The 23,996-nt window shown below is 37.1% G+C and overlaps 1 protein-coding gene across 1 annotated transcript in view; it reads right to left on the bottom strand.

Moving 5' to 3' along the window:
- Nucleotides 1–23,996, bottom strand: part of tusc3 (tumor suppressor candidate 3) — a 75,264-nt gene that overhangs the window by 6,828 nt on the left and 44,440 nt on the right. Inside the window, exons 7-8 of the mRNA XM_057332840.1 lie at nt 5,443–5,506; nt 3,475–3,549 (exon numbers count right to left, since the gene is read on the bottom strand). Coding sequence (XP_057188823.1) covers nt 3,475–3,549; nt 5,443–5,506 — 139 coding nt within the window. The remainder of the gene's footprint in view (nt 1–3,474; nt 3,550–5,442; nt 5,507–23,996) is intronic.

The following is a 23,996-nucleotide window of genomic DNA, read 5'->3' as shown; positions in this document are numbered from 1 at the left end:
GTGCAAACATCTGCCTCAGCGGCAGGGCTTTCCTTCTCCTCTCGCACCCCAGGGAAAGTGCTTCAAGATGAGTACTGAACCCTCCCTTTATCGCTCTCTGTCGTCTTATACCTCAGCTCACGATTTTCTCTTTTCAGTTGAAACTTGGACTCACCTAAAATAAAGTAAGTGTAATTCCACGTTTCTTCATTGCTCTCGTTTGTAATAACATAAGGCAGCCCTTCAAATATATCTGTATAGCAAAATACAAGTTGGCGCATTTTCTCGCCAATTCCTAACATATAATCTATTCATCCTTCACTCTCATTCTCTGTAAAATGACCCGCTGCCCACTGAAGCACTTGAAACCTTTTCAGAGGCTGACTGATGAGATTATAACAATGTAGATTCATATATGCCTAATGGTCAATTAACAGTGACAGGTGTAGGAAAAACCCTGTGCTGGGCGGACGAGGTGGCATCGCTGGTTTAATTATCCACAGAGCTAAGGTGACCTCTGACCCCAGTGTGGCGGATGATGGCCGTGGCAAATTCGGAGGGCCGACGGGAAAATGTGAGCCTCAACCTCTGGAGAGGGCAGGTTAAGAAGGTATGTGTCACTAAAAGCACCCGCTAATTAAACTAAAGAATATGAAATTATTTTAATAGGTTTTATTCTGACTGCCTAGATTCATATTTCTGTAACTACATTTTACACTGACACATTAACATAGAAACATGTTAAGCTGTGGTGCTCATATAACGTAATGCTAATGTGATGAAGAGGCAGGTCTGATTCAGGCCTGTGCAACAGGGTAATCTCCACAATACTTCCAAAAACCTCCCAAAAAGCACATACATCAATTATAAAAGGGATCCATGTGTCTTGTGACAAAGTATCATGAGACAACTAGTGATGAGAGACTCAAGAACCAATTTGATTTCAAGCCACAAACATGTCACCATATTTGAATTTAGCACTCTCTTCGTTTGTTTTGGTTCAATTTCACTAAAAAAGCTGAAAATAAATAATATTCTCACATAAACCTATAATTTGTTTATATAAACAGTATATATTAGTGTTTATATATCATTATATGTATATACTATATAGCATTCAGAAGAAACAGCGATATAGATCTATTGATATTTGAGGCTAACCTAGCAAGCTGATGATTCATTTTTTAGCTTTTTATTTTACTATTTAAACATCTCTTGGACTCTCTTTTTGTATACATTTTTGTGATTTTGGAGCGTCAACATTTTGGGACTTTTGAGACATTTTGGAAATAGTTCATCCAAAACAGAATTTCTGTCATCATTTATTCACCCTCATGTCATATGACTCTCTCTTCTGCGAAACACAAAAGAAGATATTTTGTGAAATGTCTCGGTGGTTTTGTGTAAATAGAAGTCAAAGTGGGTCAATGTTGTTTGTTTACCAACATTCTTCAAAATATCCTCATTTGTAAATACAGGTTTGGAATGACATGAGGATAATTAAAAGATGAAAGAATTTCCATTTTTAGGTCAACTATCCCTTTAAGCCACGCTTCAAATTGCGTGAATGTCATTATTTTTTCAGAAAAAAATAGAAATCAAGTGACATTTGGAACATGCCCACCGTTAATATGATAAAGTAAGCATGTGGTTACTCTGAACTCAAGACAATTGACGTAACACACCTACTTGAATTACCTTAGTGCCATTTGGTTAAAAGAAACAGAAAATGATGAAGAAAAGTGAAGCTAAAGGTGCGTTCACACCGCCAGCGACACCCAGCGACAAAGCGAGGCGATGTCATTCATTTCAATGGATCCAGCGACATGAGCGACAGTGACCTTTGGCGACAGGAAATGGGCGTGTCTTGCGATGTGACAAAGTTGAGATTTGCTCAACTTCATGCAAATGATAAGCGACTTTAGGGAGCTACTACCAATCGGAGTAAAGCAGCGGAGCTCACGTCATCCGTCTCTCGTCAGTTAATGCAGAGTTTGTTTATAAATGTTACTAGAGCAACCAAAGCTAGGAACGCCTTCTAACGACCTCGTAGCAAGAGACTAGCGACACCTAGCGACAGAGTCGCTGGCGGTGTGAACGCACAGTAATACAGCACCATTTGTGGCTTAACAGTCTGATTCAATTCTGTTGATTTGAATGGGTTCAATTTTGCCCACAGTAATGTTCAACAGGCATCTAGATGAATTCTGAAACAGTATTAATTCTATTTTCACCTCAATTAAAACTGATTTGTGGATTTGAGTGGAATGTAATGATGGCAGTGTAAAAAATAACCTGTGCTCGGAATGTAAACCGTGCTACATATCCATGAATGCCAAAACTCATCAGGTCTACTAGTGACACAAGCGCCCTCTTACACACACACAGAAATAGCAGTTAACGCACGCACGCACAGTAATTATAATCATTTGTCTCCCTGCGTTTTACACAAAGGGCTCTTTTCTCCTTCTGTTCAGCCCAAATTCAGAAACAAAAAGCACTTTCCTTGTTTGTCACGGAGGTGAATTTAATGCCAGACCAAAAAATAACTCACCATTTACATATTACCCGTAATTCACCCTATTAGCATATCAAAGCCTGCGATGACTCCGTGATAGTGGGTTGGAGGCCATCATATTAAGTGGTCTCCACAGCTAATGCAGTGATAATGCACGGAAAGCTATTTGCGGAGTTTAGAGGCGATGTTCGTTGTTATGGGAACCTCTGAGAACCGCTTCCAAGGGGGGATTGCAGGGAATGTGACAGTGTGAGAAAAAAGTCACATATGTGAAACTTGTAAGTGGGACAAAAACTTGAGCGGGAAGTGACACGCACTCACGCCTGGAATCAGTACACGTGCCCATGTGAACCTCAACCTGTATGCAAGACGCACACTCGTGCTCGGTTATCAGCAAGCGAACACACTTTAAACACGATGAAATACACAAACTAATACACGCTATTGTGTATGCAAAGGTAAAATAGTTCAAATTTTGATCCTCTTATGCCTCTTAAAAGGACATTGAGACCATGACTACGGAAAGCTCGAAACTAATTGACTCTTGTTTGCGCACATTCAAAATGCTCTTTTTAGGAGATCTGTACAAGTGAATGGGAGAGGTGTCTGACCTTGCACAAATCGCTGCCAAAATGGAAGACGCGAAGACGTTACGTGTGTACTAGACTAGAGGGCACTGGGTGGTTGCTAGGTCATTACTAAGTGGTTGCTTTACAGACCCAGGTTAAGACAGCTCAACCCCGTGTCTGCTGTCTGGTTTAAGAGCCACCTTCAATGTAAGCTATGAGATTTTGCTTCTTCAGTTTTATCCAACAGGTAAATATTGTGAGTTTCAAGAAAAGTGTCACCTGTCCTCAACCAGAAGTGCTATGATGTATGTCTGTGTGATCCACATAACCAATGCATTATGCAACAGGTTTAATAAACATTTTAAGGACTGCATCAAAAGAGGAAGAAATACAAACAAAAAAACTCACTTCGTCGTTTGCCCACATCTCCCTTGGAGGTGGCGGCCTCGTTCAGAAGCACCATTCCCATGGTGATCGCCGCATCTGTGATGGAAGTTAAGGAAATGACAAGGCTTTCTCTATAAAATAAACAGATTCTTGAAAGAACAGTTCTCATAATTTACTAGCCCTAACGCCAACCCGGATGTACAATATGACTTCTTCAGCTAAACATATCTCTAGATGTTGCATGATATAAAAAAACTGTGTTCACAAAAAAAGTTTGTGTTACAAGTAGGATGGCTTAAGGGTAAATTCATTTTCATTGAGGATTTTTGTTGGGTGAACTGTTCCTTTAAATCATGCTTACCTGTATAATAAAAAAAATCCTGTATATTGTCATTTCAGTAAACACAATGAAAACACAAGACACTCCTAAATTCTGAGCACACTTCATTCGGTGGGGAGGTCTTCTCCAGCCTGGGGGGAAGTGGCGATCGTTGAGAGGACGAGAGACAAACGCTACAGGTTGTGCTATTGCTAGAAGCTCTTCTCTTCTCTTCTCTTCTCTTCTCTTCTCTTCTCTTCTCTTCTCTTCTCTTCTCTTCTCTTCTCTTCTCTTCTCTTCTCTTCTCTTCTCCAGCGGCTTAATCAGATTATAGCAGAGGGTCTGCGTCAGTCTGACTGCTGCCCATCAGACACAGTCAACAAACCTCCCGTAATTACAGTGGAAGTTCACACAGAGATTGACGTTCAAAAGGACATGCCCAACACAGCAAGACAAACAAGTCTTAACACAAAAATGTACAAGAACAATTTTTTTTAACAGCAGCAGCCAACCACCAACTCTCAACGAACCTTTTAACACTACAGTTTTTGCTTTTGTAGTTTGGACAAGACGATGAATGGCGGCCAAGAACTGTTTGGTTACAAGCATTCTTCCAAATATCTTTCTTTGTGTTCATCAGAACAAAGAAAGTATACAGACTTGGAACAAACTTGGGGGTGAATGAATTGACAGAATTTTGGGTGAACTGTTCCTTTAACATTGCAAATCAGTTTAAGTTCACCCAATTCTGTCAATTCATTCACCCCCAAGTTGTTCCAAGTCTGTATAAATTTCTTTGTTCTGTTGAACACAAAGAAAGATATTTGGAAGAATGCTTGTTGAGACTGCCCTGTTGAAAAAACCAGCATGTGCTGGTTTGGTATGTTTTGATGCTGGTTTGTGCTGGTTTAAGCTGGTCATGTGCTGGTCCTTAGCTGGTCAAACCAGCATCAAAACATACCTAACCAGCACATGCTGCTTTTTTCAACAGGGTGATTTTTGTTTTTCAACCAAAAAAGTTACAGATCACAGCTTTAGCATTGACTAAAATATACAATACAATATACAATTTGAGTTATAAGCTAGTATTCAGAAAACAGAAATTTAAGCTATATTATATACTGAATCTTTTACTCAACTGCAGCTGTGTTCTGAGACCTGCCACCTTCTCACGCCTGTATCTATGACGCTAAGGCACACAACCTGTGGGCTGTAGCCTTAAGCACTTTGAGATAAATCCTACGCTTGAATCTGAGCTTCTGAAATAATAATGACTATACTGAAGAACCATGCTGCCTTCTATTCAAAGTGGGATATTTCTTTTTGATGTTTCCAACTTTCAAACATAATGGTGGTCCTACTGCCATGTGCTTAAAGGATGGTGCAAAATATCATTTCATTTGCCTAAATTTGATTGTTTACGTTTTCTCTACTCATGGAGCAATAAACGACAGAAAAAATAAACTGGGCCTGCGTGCGTACTTACCTCGAAAACGTGTTAGATACGTTCAAAGAACATATTTACAAAGACGCATCCTAAATTCCACAACGTTTCAGGATGGAAAACTGATCTGTGTTCAAAAATGTCAGTGGGTTATTAAGGTTCACTTCATTTACAGAACAATGCGACAAGTTTATTGTTCCCAGCGAGGTTTTATGGCAAAGGATACTTAACAGAAGAATAATGTGAGATTCAGCCACAAATTGAGCCTGACTGCTGCCGTGGATATAGCTCTGAAAAACACAGAGATAGAGAGAGAAAAAATAAGACAAGACAAACAAGCAGACAATAGACCTTTCAAGCTGGGCTTTCACGTGGTCCCGTGGATGTACAAAACTGTGGCTCTGTGATAAGTACGCCTTTGTATTTATGATACCAGAATGAACCTAAACACACACTGACATTCCCTTTAAATACAAATAAATATATAAAATCATTATTCCATTCAAGGTCAGATAAAAGAAAATAGTCAAAGAGTATTCATATTAAAAAAAAGATCTATAGGTCAGGGCAGATGCTTGGAGAGATGAATGGAATATAAACTGAACTAAAAAGAAATACCGAAAGTGAATGACAAAAGCTTCAATGGACAAGTGACAACGACAAAAACCATGAATCAGATTCAAAATCATGAATCTGCAGGAACGCAGAGCACGGACAGTCTCAAAGAAAGACGGTGAACGCTTTGTTTCCACACATGAAAGCTCCAGGCAGTTTGAACTGATCAAATCTGTCAGCGCACGCGAAGATCGTTGTTAGCATTGATAGCTCACGCTGTTTCTAGCCTGAAGGAATTTCTCTTCGCAGTGGAACATGAAACACGCTATTTATCAGAAATTAAGGCTGTGTGCACATTTAACAGGTGACTTTTTTATTTGCCAAAGTTATGAGAAGCATGGCTTGAAAAGGCCTTGAACATTTTTGTCACAACTACTGTACTTTTATTGTGATAATTTTACTCCGTTTCAAGTTTAAACAGTTCACTTTAGTTTTACAGCAAATGGTGGCTTTTTCCATTGAAAAAACTGTGAACTGTTCCTTCAATTCATACAGTATTTCAGCCAGATAAATCATTTTCTGGTATTTATTGGACAAAACTTATTCGACAAAATGCAAAACAGTGTATTATGGAATATGGGTTTTATTAAAATATAAATAAAAACAAAAATCTCACATGCAAAAAAAGCTAAAATGAATAATACCATCCGTTATAAATATTTATAGAACCTCTTGTGTAAATATTTTGTAGTCATTCTCCTGGGCTATGTGTCTTTATAAACTTTACACAGTACGTGTGTTGTGTGAATTTTTTGCCAAGCCTCCTTAATTTTTTCTCAAAGCTTCACTTTAAACTATTTATATTTACATTTTAATGCATCTTTAATAAAATATTTCAATAAAGAGCGAATATGTCAATTGCTTAAAGTCGGACATCCCTTTTGGTCGCAACTGTATTTAAATAAGAATTACAAAGGAGTGTTATAAAATAAATACATACATTAAAATACATATAGAAGGATATTAGAGTCTCTTAAAAGCAACCTATGTGCGTGTGTGTATCTGATCACTGAAAAACTGAGAACAGACAAATCTGAAACAAATGTGTTTCAAATCAATTTTTATTCTTATATGCATTAACTAATCTTTTCATTGTATTTACTTCATTTTACTTATTTCCCATTCTTCAAAACTTCAAAACAATTGTGAAATCGTATGTTTCATATTCTTGTCAGATGCAGATAGTAAGAGAATGGTATGAAGCAGTATATTTTTTCACTGGTATGATAACACCTGTCAAATCTGTTCCAGACGAAGTCAGACTGAACATTGAGAACGCAACTAAAATTATTCAATAAACTCTGCTCAGTTTATTCTATCATCACCTTGTCTCCTGCCTGCTGTTCTTCCACTACATCTGCCTCATGGTTGAGTAAAGTGTTACTGTAACTGGCTATCTTCAAGTAGCATACAAGATTAGAGAGGTCTAGTGTGACCTAGTGCGAGTATTGAACCAAATCTAACCTACGATGTTGTACAGGGTTGCCAGATCTGTGTGACCACCCCATCCCTAATACAAAAAATGCAGTTTACCTAAAATACATATTTTCACGTTATACGTTATACAAAATTATTTTACAATTTCTTCTTTCAAATCATAAACAGTCTGTTTTCATAAATAACTTCATCTGACCTTCCTCTCACTGCAGACTTGGCAACCCTGCTGCTCCATCTGCAAGATCTAACATTTAGGCATAGTCATAATTAATAATTCTGAAATGGCTTAATTTTATTTTAATTTCGAAAGAATGCCGTACATAACAATGCTCTCTAGTATGTTAATCTCTGCCTTCTTTAGTAAAACATTTTCATAATATATCTAACCAAAAACCAGCCAAAAGACTTGATTTGATTGATTTGAGTAGAAAGTCCTACCGGAGGGAAAATAAACATAGTTGTTATGCTCTAAATCAGCACAGAACTTGACTCGAACTCGACGACAACAAAGCACAGGGACCCAAACGCTGCCGTAAGCAGCTTTGCGGTATTGAGGCCGTTGTCACTTAGAGCCTTTCACAAAAAGACAGAAAAAGAGAGAGATATGAAAGGTTTTGAAAGGGAGGGAGCCATTAAGGAGGATATGAGCAAATAGGCCACTGCATTTATCATCGTCACGTCACCTGTCGCCTGCGGGTTAACGCATCTGCTAACATTTAAACACAGTCACTGCATATTTTCATATTAAAGAAAACAGCATTCATATTAGAAGCACTTTCAGAGCCAACGTCGCGACACTAGTATATTATTCTAACATGCGTATCGGATCTGCGTAGTGGGCCTGAATGGTGTCCTTATAATCAATCATTTGCTGCTTTTAGAAAAAAGGACTTTACCTTATTGCAATCTGTGGGTGGGCAGGTTCGGGTAAGTTCACTAAACCATTAGTGTTCGATTAAATGAAATATAAATAAAACGCAACAAAACATAAACATATTATAAATTAGACCAAAAATTTGTTCAACACACACCACAATGTTTAGAAAAAACAGTCGACAGTGTAATGCTGCATTATATGTTGTTAAATGCGCTTTACAAATATTAAATAACAAAGTTGAACTGCAAAAACAAAAGTATGAATGAAGAGGTGTGATAAATGGTGTGAGTGATTCAGTAGTTTGAACGACAAGTGTTGTTGTGTAGTCACACGCTTTCATACACTCATACTGTTCATATATGCACTGTTGACACCTGCTCTGGGCTTTTAGGCAATACATTGAACTCTCGTACCCATGATGCACTGGGGTCAAACTGGCGTCAGCATTTGATGAATCATTACACATCAACACATTTAGCGCTCGTGTAGGTGCATTTATGATGACTGTTAAAGCCTACATGCGTTTAATTTAATTCATTCATTTTGACTCATGCACAAAGTTAAGAAAGTGCATTGTCTATTAAATTAATGTTTTGACTTTTGTGGCCATTCTGAATATTAAACTGTGCAATATGTGAACAATTTACAACAATTAAATATTATTAGACTCCTTTGGATTTAGCATCTGTTCAATTAGGGAAACAAAACAACAACAACAAAAAAACAAGTGCACAGCATACAGTGTAGAAATCAGTTTTCCAAACCGAAACAGCAATGATGTTGGAAATGAGTGCATTTCTGGGACAAGAAAAATCCCTAAATTGTAAGTAAATAACAAAGAACAAAATTGAACTGCAAATGTACTGATTTAGAGTGTTTTGTGTATGCCATTGAAGTCTTTCATTAATATCTTCAGTAAGTACCAGGTCAGGATACGTTTGCCTATGAACACATTAATGTTGACAATATGAAGGTAAGCGGAAGACAATATAAAAAAATGAAAGTGCTGAAAATATAACATATTATGTGCTGAGAATATTTTGCATACCATTGTAAAGACAAATGCCTGACACATAATATATTATTATTTATGATTAACAATCAAATGGTTAATTAATGAGAAACTAGTTGCTATGAATACAGGTGCCATCAGTTGTATTTTTATGAATGACTTGTTTGTCATTGAGTCAGTGTTGCTGATGCACAGAAGGCCCTTTGTTACCAAACACCAAATCACTAAATTAGGATACAATTATGAGTCATTCGCAAACCGTTGAACATTAAACTGTTGGTTACTTCAAAACTGACACCGTGTCTACACCGGATGCGACCGACACGACACAAGGGCTTTTTCTTAATAGGTTTATCGACAAAATTAAAAATCAAATGGGTGCTAGCGTGTTCTATTGTCTTTTATCATGTCGTGTCACGTCCGGTGTAGACACGGTGTAAGCTTTATCTAGGAGATCACAGGGATATGTGAATATTTGATCTGTTAACTGGTCGCATATGTCAGATTTATTGCATCAGAGAAAAGCTGTTGCTATCAAACATTGTTTACTTAATCAACTGAGTCAGTGTAATGGTGCCTTAAGGGATAGATCAAATCGGCCAATTTATTGATGGAAGGTTTGCAAAAAAAATTCATGCACCCTAGTAAAAGTCTTTTTTAGTATTTTTAAAATACAAAACTACTGCAGTTTATTTTGATACGTGGTGTGGTTTCTGTATTTTGTAGTTTATTTTGATACATAAAATTAAGGTATTTGGTATTTTATTTTAAAATACATTTTGATATTTCCTTCCACTACTGCCAAAACTGGACATCACAAAAACCTTTTTGCATATTTAGTTTTTTGAAAGAGACATGGTGTGCCCACAATAGTTTAAAATGGAGAAAAAACTGAACAAATACCAAAGTGGGTGTCGCCAACGGGAGATTTGGCCAGATTTGGCCAACACATGTACAGTCTGAAAGAATGTGAGAGATCCCCTCTGTGTAAATTGTTTTATTGGCTTATTACAGAACGTTTAGAATTGGATTCAAGAAATAGATTTAGTCAGAAATGTCTGGGGACGCTTCAGTAATGGTTTAATGGTGTACTGAGTTCTTAACAATGCCACTAATTTCCTCAAGAGATCAGCCGACTGTAGTGCCTTGGGAGAATTAATCAGCTGCTGTACTTTCGCAGTTAAAAGCATGACAGAATAAAAACTGACATCATTGTGCTTTACCTTTCTTGGAGAGCTGGAATTCCCAGAACGTGTTTGTGCGCTTTGTTTGTTTGCAGACTAATATTATTTGTACTTGTTATTTGTTTTTGTGTTTTTTTTTAAATAAAAACCAACTGCACATAGACAACCATGTGGTCAACGTTCTGCAGAACAGCAAAATTGATGTTCCACATAAAACACAACTAAATCAAATTATGCATAATTAGACTACATTATGTTTCCATGCTACAAGCGCAGAGGAGTTTAATATCAGATTTACAGAAATAAATCCATGACTTTGATGTTTATAGTCTGATGCTCAACAGGAACAAATTATATGTAAGGTTTTCAATTTCACATAAACAGTAAATCACGAAATGCACCTTCCAACATTTACATGCATGCATTTGGCAGACGCTTTTGTCCAAGTGAACTAGCGTTACAATTTATACATTTAAAGCACTGTTTATGTATTACCCAAAAAATGAACCCACGACCCCGGCTACAGTAACACGACAATCATTAAAAATTGCAAACCTTCATGTTTTTTTAGAGGCCACTTTAAAAATGCTTCAAAGTTGTCTTAGTGAAAAGCTGTTTATCCACCTCAAACAATATTAAAGACGTGTTACAGCACAAGAGATCAAATTCTTATGTTTAGCAACATAATAACATTTCCCCACGTCCCAAGTTTCCAATAAACAACATTACATATTAATTCATCGGCATGCTTATTTTTTGCTCTTTTCTTTTTTTTTATGCCCTTCATTTTCCACTTGAATGGCTTATTTTAATGCTGCTTTCAATCTGTGAAACAATGCAAAGCTTTTACTCAAAAAGCCAGAGGAACATGCATAGCACATTAGCGCGATGACTTTAATCCAAATTGCAAATTGCAGCCGTGCACTAGTCGCAATGACAAATACCTTAATACTCTTCGCACGCTGCCGATTGATCTGATGAATTGAGTGTTATGTTTCCTTTACTTAGACGAGGAATAGTTGCAGCTTACTGTACTAATTAAGAGAAGTGAGGAATAAAACACACAATCAAATTCATAAAGTTCAATGAGTTTAAAGCGTCTCTTTTCTTTAACAATTGTTTTTAGAGAGTACATACTGCGGTTGACTTTAAATACTGTAGGTACTGTATTGGAACAAGTCCAATATGGGAGACAATCTGAAAAATGTCAACTTTCATAAAAAGGTAAATAATAACAGTAATAAAAGTTTAAAATGATTATAATTTACATTACAACAAAATAATATTCTTTAAAGGTCCAGTGTGTGAAATTTAGCGGCATCTAGTGTTAAGGTTGTGAATTACAACCACCAGCTCACGCCACCCCTCCCTTTCGGAGCACTACGGTGGCAAACACAGCACTAAGATGTCGTCCCGTTTTCGCTTCTCCGATGGAGATAACGTATTTATGAAACTTTATGTTTGTCCGTTTAGGGCTACTGTAGAAACAACATAGCGAATTCCATGAAGGGGGGTCCGTGGTGTATGTACATAGAAATAGCTCATTCTAAGTAATAAAACGCTTATGGAAGGTCTTTATACATCTCTGAAGACATTGTTATGTTTATTTTACTGCATGTCTGTCAATAGATCAACCAAAAAAACGGCACACTGGACCTTTAAAGAAAATACTGCACGGGGAACAATTTGGACATATTAGGGATGGACTTTTAAAGGGGTTATATGACATGGCTAAAACAAATATTATTGTTTGTTTTAGATGTAATGCAATGTGTATATACGATTTAAGGTTCAGTAACGAAAGTCCTTCTCTCTGAAATGCGCAAATTTTTTACAAAGCTCATCGCTCTGAAAAGCGAGGTGTGCTATGATTGGCCAGTTAACCAGTGTGTAGTGATTGGTCGAATACTGCAAGCGTGTGACGGAAATGTAACACCTCTTACCATACTTGAAACATCAGGTTCCAAAGCAATTGTACTGACAGGTACGCCCACCTTACTTGCATATACATTTGGGTGGTCTTAGTCAAATCATACCACGAACTGACGTAGATTTGTGGGGGTGTGGTCACACAAGGCGTTTCAGGCAGGTCTAGGTGAGCATTCGATTTTAGATAGAATGCATGTTTTGTTCCGACACTTTAATTTGTGCAACTTTACGTGTCTAATACATGCATGGGCAACTTATAACACCAAAGACACAGAAAAACACATATTCGCACCGTATGACCCCTTTAATATAAACAAATGTGTGAATGCGCAAATGAGATCTCAAGGCATATCTCCATGACAAACAAACAGCTTTGTGGTTTTAAGACATTTACATGGCGTCACAGGTTTCATTCTACCTGAGTAAATATGTATGAGATTCCTGTTTCTAGTCTCACATCCAACAAAATTAATGACACACACAATAGGCCGTGTGTTTTGGAAAAAGCCCTGCTGTTTAAACTTTTACATTTCTCACTTAATTTCCGTAATGGCCGACTAAATTAGCAACTCAAATTCTCCTGATGGATAATACGCCATTTCTAACCGCAGAAGACAAATTATCTTTCCGTAAACATACATTGGGCAAATTGTTTTGATGTAGTAACCTTTGCAAATCATTCTGTTCCTGATTTTTCTCAATGTTGTTAAAGCTTCTCTATTGAAGGTCAAATGAATGAGTCAGTGATAGAGATAAATGAGAAGTCAACAAAGCAGAAAAAGACGAAAGGGGGAAAGAGATATATCATATAGTAGGTGAGAGAACGAGGTTGGGGGGTTTGGGATATTAATTATACATCACTGCTTAAGGAGGGAGATCAGCAAAATTCACAAAGAAGCTATTAATTTTCAGTCTATTTTTAATGATGCCAATGAGCGAGAACAAAAAAAAAACAGCGAATTAAACGGGTCTCTTTATGAAAGCATGGAAATATATGGTAATAAATAGGAATGCCATTATAATGCAACTTTTATCGCGTAGGCGCTCGAGTCTGTGTAACAATTGTGTGTTTTGAGTGCTAAATAGCCCCTGAAAAGGTCAGGTATTTTTTTAGACATTTCATGCATCATCAGTTTAGTACCGGTGGTGAAACTGTGCCAACAACTCAAGTGCTCACTCAAAAGTGCAATGGCCTTTCAGAATTTCGACCGAAGCAAACAAACAACTGAAAATGGATTTAAAAGATGGCTTTTTAAAAGAGTACTTCTTGCTAAAATGAAACAAGTCATTATTGTCACACATCTGTCATGTTATCACCCTGCTCACCCTGTTGTTGTATTTTCAGTGAATCACAAAAGAATTTTTAATAATCATTATGCACCCCATACACATTTAGAGTGACCACAGGATGTCAAACTCCAAAAAGAAACAAAAATTCACAGTGAAAATGCAATAAAAACATCCTTATGACTCACCAAAATTGAAGTCTTTATGACAGAGTCTAAAATCATTATGCAGTTCTCAAATCAAATATGGTACGGGACGTCAGTAACAACAAACGTTATTTCTTTTTGCAAGTCGTCAAACCTGAGTCACAGGCCATACAGGTTTGGAACTAGTGTAAAAAGTAACAGGATTTGAATATTTGGTGTACTATGCCTTTAAGAGACAAGCGCATCTGTGAGTCTTGGAGGCTTTTGAGGAACTTTGCGGTTTCTGCAGGCAGATTGAATGTTTACTCGGTGTGGGAGCAACCTTTCATTACCCCTACACTGTCATCCAGCATTACGTCTCTACTCACTCAAGTGATGGTGATGCGCTGACACGTGCAGTGGCTCAGTGTTGGCGTCATTGTGGCTTTTGTTCCCTTCAGGCCTGTTACTCCTTCCAATGAGTCCTGGCCTGGTTTAAAGATAAGCGTGTTTTAAAGGAATTGGCTTGAGTGTATAATAAAATACTGATGGTGGATTTAAAGGGACAGGGACATGTTGACAGTGAACAGTGCCAATTGCTTCAAGGTTAAAAGAGGACGCAAAAGTAACATCTAATATGGCAGACGTTAGGCGGGATGGTTCACCCCAAAGTAAAAATTCTGTCACAAAAGAAGATATTGTGAGAAATGTCTAATGTATACAATGGAAGTCAATGGGGGGCAACGTTGTTTGGTTCCCAAAATTCCTCAAAATATCTTTTGTGTTTTGTAGAAGAAAGAACGCCATAAAGGTTTCCAATGACATGAAGGTAAGTAAACAAAGAAAGAATTTTCATTTTTGGGTGAACTATCCATTTAATAACATCAAGTCACTGACTCATGTCATGATGTCAAAACTAATGATATTTGATGGTATTAAAGTCTGACTTCACACGACTTACAAAACTTTTTTCTCAAATGTCTGGTTTTGTATTCTGAAAAAATTAAGGTCACACAGCTTGGTAAACAAAGACTAAAGTTTCATTTTTAGGTGAACTATCGCTTTAATGTTGTGGCAGCTACTCTGTAGGGTTCAGTTAGTCATAGGTCTTAAAATATGAGAACAGGTTTGAGAGAACACTGTGCTCTAGATGCCTTCCAAATCTAGAGCACACGCCGTACTGTACCGTCTGTTGTATAGATTGTGTTTCAGTCAGAGGTTTCTGAATGGTAGACATCTCTCCCCTGACATAAGAGCTTGTTTAGGGGTGGAGTGGTTTTCGTTCAGATCAATTTGTCTAGAGCGCAAGCTCATCAGCAGGCTGCTCTGAGAGGTACTTGGATGAAGCCTGTATGACAACCAGAGAACCAGCCCCGAACTATGAAGGGAATGAACCGGTCATTATTAAGAGAGTAAATATTAGCTCTGAAAATGATTTGATTTGGTTAAAAACCTTTATGAAATGAGGCAATGTACTATGAAATCCTAAAATCAGTCAGGATTCATTTTGATTCTATTATTTTGTTGTATTTCCTAATTATAATATAAAAAAGATAAGGCACACATCAACGCCATAAAATATTTTTTTTTTTCAATTTGATTTTTTCACAAATCAAAATAGAATTACATCTATTTAGTATTGTATTGGTGCGATATTGGTGCGATTTTTAAAATCAAAATAATTATATCAAATATCAATTAAATGTAATCGCATTTTTTAAATAATCAATTACATTAAATGAACGACAGCAATTTATTAAATTGACAGGTTGGGCAGTTCCAGTGTTATGGATGTGACATTTGGAGTCAAAACCTGAAATATAAATTCTCAGAACATGTATTTAATATTATTTTACTAAACCCTTGATGATAAGAGTCCAGACATCAGAAAAATATCAGTCTATGCATGAAGATGAATGCAACATACTTTGTAGGATTTCTGTGAATTTAACTGTGCGAACCAGAAGCAGTAATACCCAACGAATTAAAATGTGCAAATCAGAAGCATTAATACCCAACAAATGGAGAAGAAATGGCTCTTCATGGACCACAAAATAGTTATATTATTAAAATTTTCCCATTTATGAGGATGGATGTGACAATTCACTTACCTGACTATGCTTTAAAAACACACAAACAAATGTTCTAAAAATTAAAACCACCAAATACTGACATCTTAAAAGTTAGCATTTGCATGGAATTGCCCAGCTACACTTTTAGGACAAAAAAAATATGAACATGACACATTGGATGTGCATGACACATACACCTTATACTTTCCCTTCAGCAAAATGCAACCATAACCCGCAGAACCCAAACATGTCCTCCAACACATGCTGATGTTTACATAAACAAAACCATATAATCAGGATATTCAAATGCCCATAAACAAACATGGACGATCTTTCTCCACCGTCTTAATGCCAGTTGAACGTGGCAGGGCAAACAGCCTTTCAGAGTGTATAAAATAAGCCTGCCATCACAAGTTAGTGAAAGAGTTTTCAGGCCTGTCAAAAGAATTCTCAAGCTTACGGACGGAGCGCAGCAAAACTCCAGCAGCCGACGGCAAGCCTTCAGCGTAACAGTATAGAGCCTAATAAGCTCGGGAAAGAGTCTGCACGGAGGAAGACGGCGACTCGTAGACAGACACAGTGGGTGAAGATTTCATCATACAGGATGAGCCAGTGGGTGCTCAGAGCGACTGAGACGTCTGCATCCCCCTAATATAGAAGGTTTTAGTCATTTTTGCAATTATTTGACTTTCAATGCAACTATGAACGAGGAAGGTAAAACATTTCCACCAAACACAGGCATAAATGTCTTTCATGTCCTTATAATACCTTCTAAAATGTACTATAAATACAATTACGTATCGACCACACTGCACTGGATAGAAATCGACCAAGCCACACACCATAAAATTCCATATACAGTATATAAAACAATTTTTTGTCTGAAACTGACCAGCTAGAGGTCAAAGTGGCAAACAGTCTCAAGGCTTTTAATCTGAATTTGACTGACAGGTCGAGTTGATGCCGACGGAGAATCAACAATGAGGTGCATGAAGTATAACACGCGAGGTCGCTCATTCTGAATGAAAATGTACTTTTATTACGAGTATTTTCTGGTTGTTTGTGCGCCGTTTATCGTTACTCATAAATTGACAGCCATTGTGAAAACTTAACCGTAAAAACTTCTTTAGCCAGAAGGTCCTGGTGGCAAAATGGAAGATTTGCGTCAATGTGATTAATTCGCAGTTAATCAGCCTTTGCTTCTCTTGTTTATTTTTTCGTTCGCTATTTTCCTCCGCAGGTCTCTTGTTTCGGCTGTAATTAAAGCTCCCATTTGCTCTACTACAGATTCATTTTTATTGCTCCACTCCCTCGGCATCGTCGCAGAGAAATAAATCCGAGTCGGGATGAGATCTTGAAAAATCTTTGCCTCAAGTGCAACATTTATTTAATGCTTCAGTTCACAGTTCAATTCAGTTAATAAAGACTCCCCAGCAAAGCTGCATCCAAGCTCAAAGCCGAAATATTTGCGGAGAAACAATAAAAGTGACAACGCGGTTGGAAGGGAAGAACGGATGATTTACCTCTCGCTGGCCCTAAGAGGTGGTAAATTCAAAGAGGCTGTGAGAGTTCATTAAGGAATTGTGGGAAATGAAATGAAAATGGTGAAGCGAAGCAAGGATAATGCGGCCAGAGAAGCGGCCAGTCGGGGTGACTTTGAAACAGCACACCGGATAAACTTGCCCATTAAAGTCCACAAAGAAAGTTTAGGACACAAACTCTTAAGATGAATTAAAAGGTTGTTCAGCCAAACATTAAAACGTATTAAACAACAAACATATTTATAGAAGTAGTGAATAGTCCATACAAGTCTGTCTGATATATTCCAAGTGTCTGAAGCCAAAGTTTTGTGTGAAAAAGTTCACTGTATAAAATCGAACTTGCAAAATGTTCCCCTAACAAAAGTAATAAAGCATTTTAAAGATTTTTTAGCAGCAGGGGTTTCGTGTATACTGAATAAGATTAGTCTAAACATGTTGCTTACAGAGATTCTTTTGTTAGATACACTAACGAAATACGGTTGTCCAAAATAAGTGTTTCCAACTTGACAAACAGCGTACTCTGAACAAACAATTTATTAAGTTATTTTAACAAGGGGGTAAAAATTCCCAGCATGCATTGTGGCACGTAAATTTTTTGCCAGCTTTATTTGCTGGCTTTTGTTGTCGTCTGGCTTTAGTTATCTGTTGTTTTTGGGGTTTTTTTCATAATCAATCTATCTGCCCAATGTATGTTTAGGAAAAAAATCTGTTATTAGATAAACGTAACGATGTTGTGAGGACATCTAATTGTAACATAATCTTTTAAGCTAAGATCAACTCCAAAAATGCTCGTGATAGGTTGCTTCATTATTTTAAGTTGCCTTAAATATTTGTTCAGTGTTCATTTAAATTTGATTATTTACTTACAATCTTTTCAGTCAGATTTTTATGCCTTTCATTTTGATATGGCTCAAAACACTGTCCTTATAAAATTACAAATCATATCTGGTTCGCTGACTCAATTATTGCAACCTTTAACAGCTCACTTAATATACTGTAAATATTATTCATTAATAATGACTTTTATCATTTCTACATTACAGTATCCTGTTACTTTAGAAGACCACAAACATGTCATATGGACTATATTTAGGTAACTATTATTGTGACTTTTGAATTACTTCTGTAATTTAAAGCACAAACTTTATTTATCCTTTCGTGTTCCATGGAAGAATGTCATTTAGGAAGAAAGTCATCGCTGGTTTGGAACAACATAAGGATGAGTAAGTGATGACATAATTTTCGCTTTTGAATGAATTATTCCCTTCATTTCACAAAACGGCACAAGATCATCAATGGCTCTTAAGTTCACCATGGAGAAACTACACTTTAAAAGAGAAATGTTTCAATAGACCTCTCGATGGCTGTTGTGAATTAATGAGATGGCCTTAATGCAGCAACATTGAGCTAATCATTTGCTAGGCCTTTATTTTACCCAAACACATTTCTAGGTTTGGATGTCCATAGCTACTCTATCTGGATAAATGATATCCATACATTTCTACGCTTTCTAGTTTCTATTTGCAATTGGAACGCAATTCATTTCGTGCCGTGGCTTCATGGTTCTTGGACACACAGTCGCACAGGCACAATTTCAGGAGGAACATTTATCTCGTAACAAATAACCCCCAATCCTTTTCACCTGGACTGGAGTTGCTTTTTTAGGAAATTATTAGAATGGCCATGTAGCCAGGAGCCAAAAAGGAGAAGAAATGAATAGCTTCATAGCACGACATAAAAGCCGGAGAAAATGTTGAGAATTGTTTAGCGTTTTTGGCCTGGAGTATGTTCATCCAGAGCATAAACACAGCGAGGTGCTTATGTGTGTGTGTGATCTGTCCTAAGGTGTGAAGCACAAGTAGATGTGTAGCTTCACCTCACATTGCCTCGCCATTTCATCAGTAAGCAGCCGGGCGCTTTCATTATCAAAACAACCTTCAACTTTCTAAATGGCTTTTGCTCTGGGCTGCAGGATGAAGCCAGCGAAAATGTGGAAATGGCACTTTCACAGTCTGACTAGAGAAATATAATTTCATGCAAATGTAGCGTTTAGTTTAGAAAATCAGGGTAATGTTTTTTCCCCAACCACTGTCTCTCGCACAAACTATTTCCACCTTTTTTTTTTTAATTTCACACTTCGGTGCACAACCATAAATGATGACCGAAAATCTATCTCAGCAACAAGCTATAGCTTTGAGTACGGCTGAGGCCTTTTAGCGAAAAATAATGTTTTCCTCAGTGATAACTAATTGCATGTGTGGCCTGACAGAGTTGCTTAAAATATCAGATTAGGCATTATATCATATAAATCCCCTTCGGGTCATAGGTTCTGGAAGTCCCGTGATTCCAAACACTTCCAAAAAAAGAGTAACCTATTTGATAAGTAGGATGTAAGTGTATTACAAAATACTTAAAAAAAAAAAAAAATACAGTGAAGGAAATAATTATTTGATCCCCTGCTGATTTTGTAAGTTTGCCTGCTTACAAAGAAATGAAGGGTCTATCATTTTTATGGTAGGTTTATTTTAATTGATAGAGACAGAATATCAACCAAAAAATCAGAGAAAAAAATGTATTTAAAGGTTATAAATTGACTTGACTTACAGAGTTTTTGGTTAGTCAAATAAATGTGGAACAGGTATGTTTTGAGTTGTTTTTTGAAACTTGTGAAGGATGCTGCACTTCGGATGGAGGCTGGTAGTTCATTCCACCAAATGGGAACCGAATAAGTAAAGGTTTAAGCAAGCGATTTGGTGCCCCGCTGTAATGGAACAACCAGGCTTTGCTCATTTTCAGACCGAAGATGACGGGAGGGGATGTAGACCTGGAGCATTGAGTTAAGGTAGATATACCTTATAGGAGACAACTGTTGGTGCGGTTATTTGTAAATAGAACAAATACAAAATAACTATCAATTGCCCTTGGTCTGGAGCTCCCTGCAAGATTTCCCCAATGGGGTAAAGATGATCATGAGAAAGGTTCAAGATCAGCCCAGAACTAGACGGAAGAAGCTTGTTAATGATTTCAAGACAGTTCGGACCACAGTTAGCAAGCAAACCATAGGTAACAGCCTATGCCACAATAGATTGAAACCCTGAAGCACCCGCATGATCCTCCTGCCCAAGAAGTTTGACAACGAACATCAAAATGATTCAGAAAAGGCTTTGGAGAAAGTGCTGTGAGACCAAAATTGACTCCTGTTTTTGGAGGGAGAGAAATGCTGACTATGACCCCAAGAACACCATCCCTACAGAGAAGCACAGTGTTGGAAACATTCTGCTTTAGGGCTTTTTCTCTGCTACGGGTACAGGATGACTTCACCGCATTGAGGGGCTGATGGACGGGCCAGTGTACCGTAAAATCTTGGACGAGAACCTCCTCCCCTTAACTAGATCACTGAAGATGGGTCGTGCATGTGCCTTTAACATGACAAAGACCCAAAACATATTGCCAAGACAACCAAATAGTGGCTTAAGGAGAAGCACATTAAATGTCCTAGCCAGTCTCTAGACCCTAGTCCTATAGAACCTCTGTGAAGGAGGCTAAAACTCCAATTTGCTGAGCGACAGCCAAGAAACCTTAAAGATTGACAGAGGAGTGGACTAAAATGTATCCTGACACATGTGCAAACCATGTCTTACCTCTGTGCTTGCCAACAAGGGTTTCTCCACCAAGTACAAAGTTATGTTTTGCTCGGTGATCAAATACTTATTTTACTGACTGAAATGCAAATCAATTTATAACCTTTATATAACATTTTCTCCCCTGATTTTTTGTATATTTTGTGTCTATCAGTTAAAATAAACCCACCATAAAAATTATAGACCCTTCATTTCTTTGCAAGCAGGCAAACTTACAAAATCAGCAGGGGATCAAATAATTATTTCCCTCACTGTATACTGCCTGTTAGTTTAAATAAATATCCCTAATAGTTCACTGTTTTGCTTATACAGTAGGCCTACTGCAAAATATCCCAAAGCATAAGTTTTAATTATAAGACAGAATTGACACTGTAGGGTTGGGCATTATATACACTATTTACAAAGTTCAGGCTCACCTACTCCGTTGTCACATTTAAAAAATACAAGTACATTTTTAAAAATGTCAAAACACATGTTAATATGGGAATTACGTGAATCCAAACCCAAAACTGTGCTATATTTTAGCATCTTCAAAGTAGAAAAATGTACTCATTTAACCAGATTAAACATTTGTGTTCAATATTTGGAAAACATGCTTATTTGTGACCCTGTCTGGACTAAAGTTGTGTAAATTAATTAAATGATATATATATATATATATATATATATATATATATACTATACAGATACAGTTCTCGAATTTTCATCTTCAATATGACAAATATTAAAATAACAGATTTTTACTGACACTGTTTTATTTTGCACAATAAATACTGGAAGTTTGATTCCTAAACTTGATTTCAATCTTCGACATGGCTTCAACTCCATCAATAATAAATATATCAAGGTTATATACTTTACATTATGTAGAAAACAGTAAATCACAAAAAAATGACTTTAGCTGTGTTTTCACAGGCAAGGTTTCCACTATGCCTATTGGTTAAAATTAGTCTTCTGATTGGACAAATACATACAGTAAATCGATATTAATGGATATTAAACAAAGGCAAAAGGGTAACGAATATAGATATACGATCCATACATAACCATACATCGCCCAGCATCGACACTTTAATCTCTGGTTATAAAAGTTCCCTTCAGGTCTAATTTAGGGCAGAGAACAGTAGATCAAGAAATACTCCACACTGAACTCTCAGTGTTTTGAGCTGCAGATGTCCTGAGCCTGGAGTCTGAAATTCATGGCATTGTAGCGGCATGTTTATGGCTATGGATCAATGTTCAGGCTTGAATATTTCATAAAGGCTGTCTTCAGGCTACATTCTCCGAATGCGAGGATTCAGAACTGGAGTCACAAGACAATAAAACAGATTATAAGAATCAACAATCCCCCGCTCACCCTCAGCATCACATCGTCCAAATAAATGAACCATTTTTACCATCCTACCCTGTACAACAAATGAGACAAGCGATGAGCCTTTTTAACAATTTATAGTACATTAGCCTTTCCGGCTTCGTCTTAATTGTCGTTCGGGGATGGTTTTCGGCTTGTTTGTTTTGTTTGAGCTGGCAAGACATACATTTGGGGGGCCTTCCACATTTTATTTATAGAAGCTTATTTTACATTTCAGAACAGAGAATACATGCGTAGGTTTGTATCTCCAAATCAAGCAAGTAATGTAAAGGCACTTGTAAAGTGAGCTATTGGGTGAATATACAGCAGCGGAAAAAATTAAGAGGCCATTTTAGAGACCATTCTTCTGATTTTTTTTCATTTTGTGAACTGCTAACAATATTTCTCCCAAATTTCAAATAAAATATTGTTTCTATTTGCATTTATTTGCAAAAACAAGTGAAAATAACCGAAAAGATGCTCTGTATTTTTTCAGACCTCAAATACTGTAAAGAAAACAAGTTCAGATTTACTTTTAGGCAACACAACAGTAATATTTGTACGTGCATTTAGGAAAAGTTCAAAACATTTTTTTTTATGCGATCATCTCAAATTTGATCACAGTTTTCATGTGTCTTGTGTCTTCTTCTGTCATTCTGTCAGTCTTTCACATTTGCTGTTGGATGACTTTGTCATTCTTGAGGTTTGATTTTGTTCAAATTCAATAAACACTGGACTTAAATGGCCACAATACATCTAGAAATGCTGATTTGAAACAGAAATTTGGAATGGCCTCTTAATTTTTTTCCGCAGCTGTATATAAAATTCTTCCACATGTGAGTAAATCTATTATTGGTAATATAGATTTCCAACCATTTTTATGTGGATTTTTTTTGACAATATGTCTCACAAAGGGATCTAATCTCACCATCGACTCTGGATGTCTGGACGTCTAGAATTACAAAGAGAAAAATAAAACTATACACAGCCTAATTAAAAAGAACTGTTGCAAGATCTCAAAGATGCTCAATACAACCAACCTGCAAAACTCTTAAAAACTGTGCAAGTGTACCAGCTGAAGATGGTCACGCCGGATATTTGCATCAGTTAAAAAAAGTTAATTTATTCAATACAAACTATTGATGGCATTATTTCTGAAAACATCTTTTTCACAAGTACCTGAAACTTTCACGGTACTTTAGTTTCTGGGAAGGTCGTTAAAGCATCTTGAAGATGTTGCCACAGTTTGCAGTACTGTATATATGCAAAGAGTTTCTATTGATCATGGCATCAGTAATTCATCTCCTGATTTGCTTGATTTTAAGTAAGCCAGGACGCTATCAGTTGACGCAATTAGCTCTTAGCAAATGTCCCTGTAGTGTTTCGAAAGGCAAGATGTACAAACATAAATATGGATACAAATATGAGTCCTTTTGAAGTCAAGTCTCCCCATGCTTAAATGAAACTGGATTCTAGCACTGAAACTCTGTTAATTAGCAAGTTCTCACAGCTAAACACCACGGATACAAAAATCACTCATAGCCGCAGTGTTTCCTTACACGCCTATTATTTTTCGCCACGTTTTACTGCAGTAGTCTTGCTGGCTCTGCACCTCTTCTTAACCCTGTGGCTACAAGCTCTGGAGGTTAAAAGATTCAGTGCACATACACGCGAAACCACTCCCCCCCACGCAACTCGGAGCAGCTGGG

The sequence above is a fragment of the Triplophysa rosa genome, linkage group LG4, assembly GCF_024868665.1.
Source record: "Triplophysa rosa linkage group LG4, Trosa_1v2, whole genome shotgun sequence".
Classification (NCBI taxonomy): domain Eukaryota; kingdom Metazoa; phylum Chordata; class Actinopteri; order Cypriniformes; family Nemacheilidae; genus Triplophysa; species Triplophysa rosa.
The sequence above is the reverse complement of the archived record's forward strand: the minus strand, read 5'-3'. Positions and strand labels throughout refer to the sequence as shown.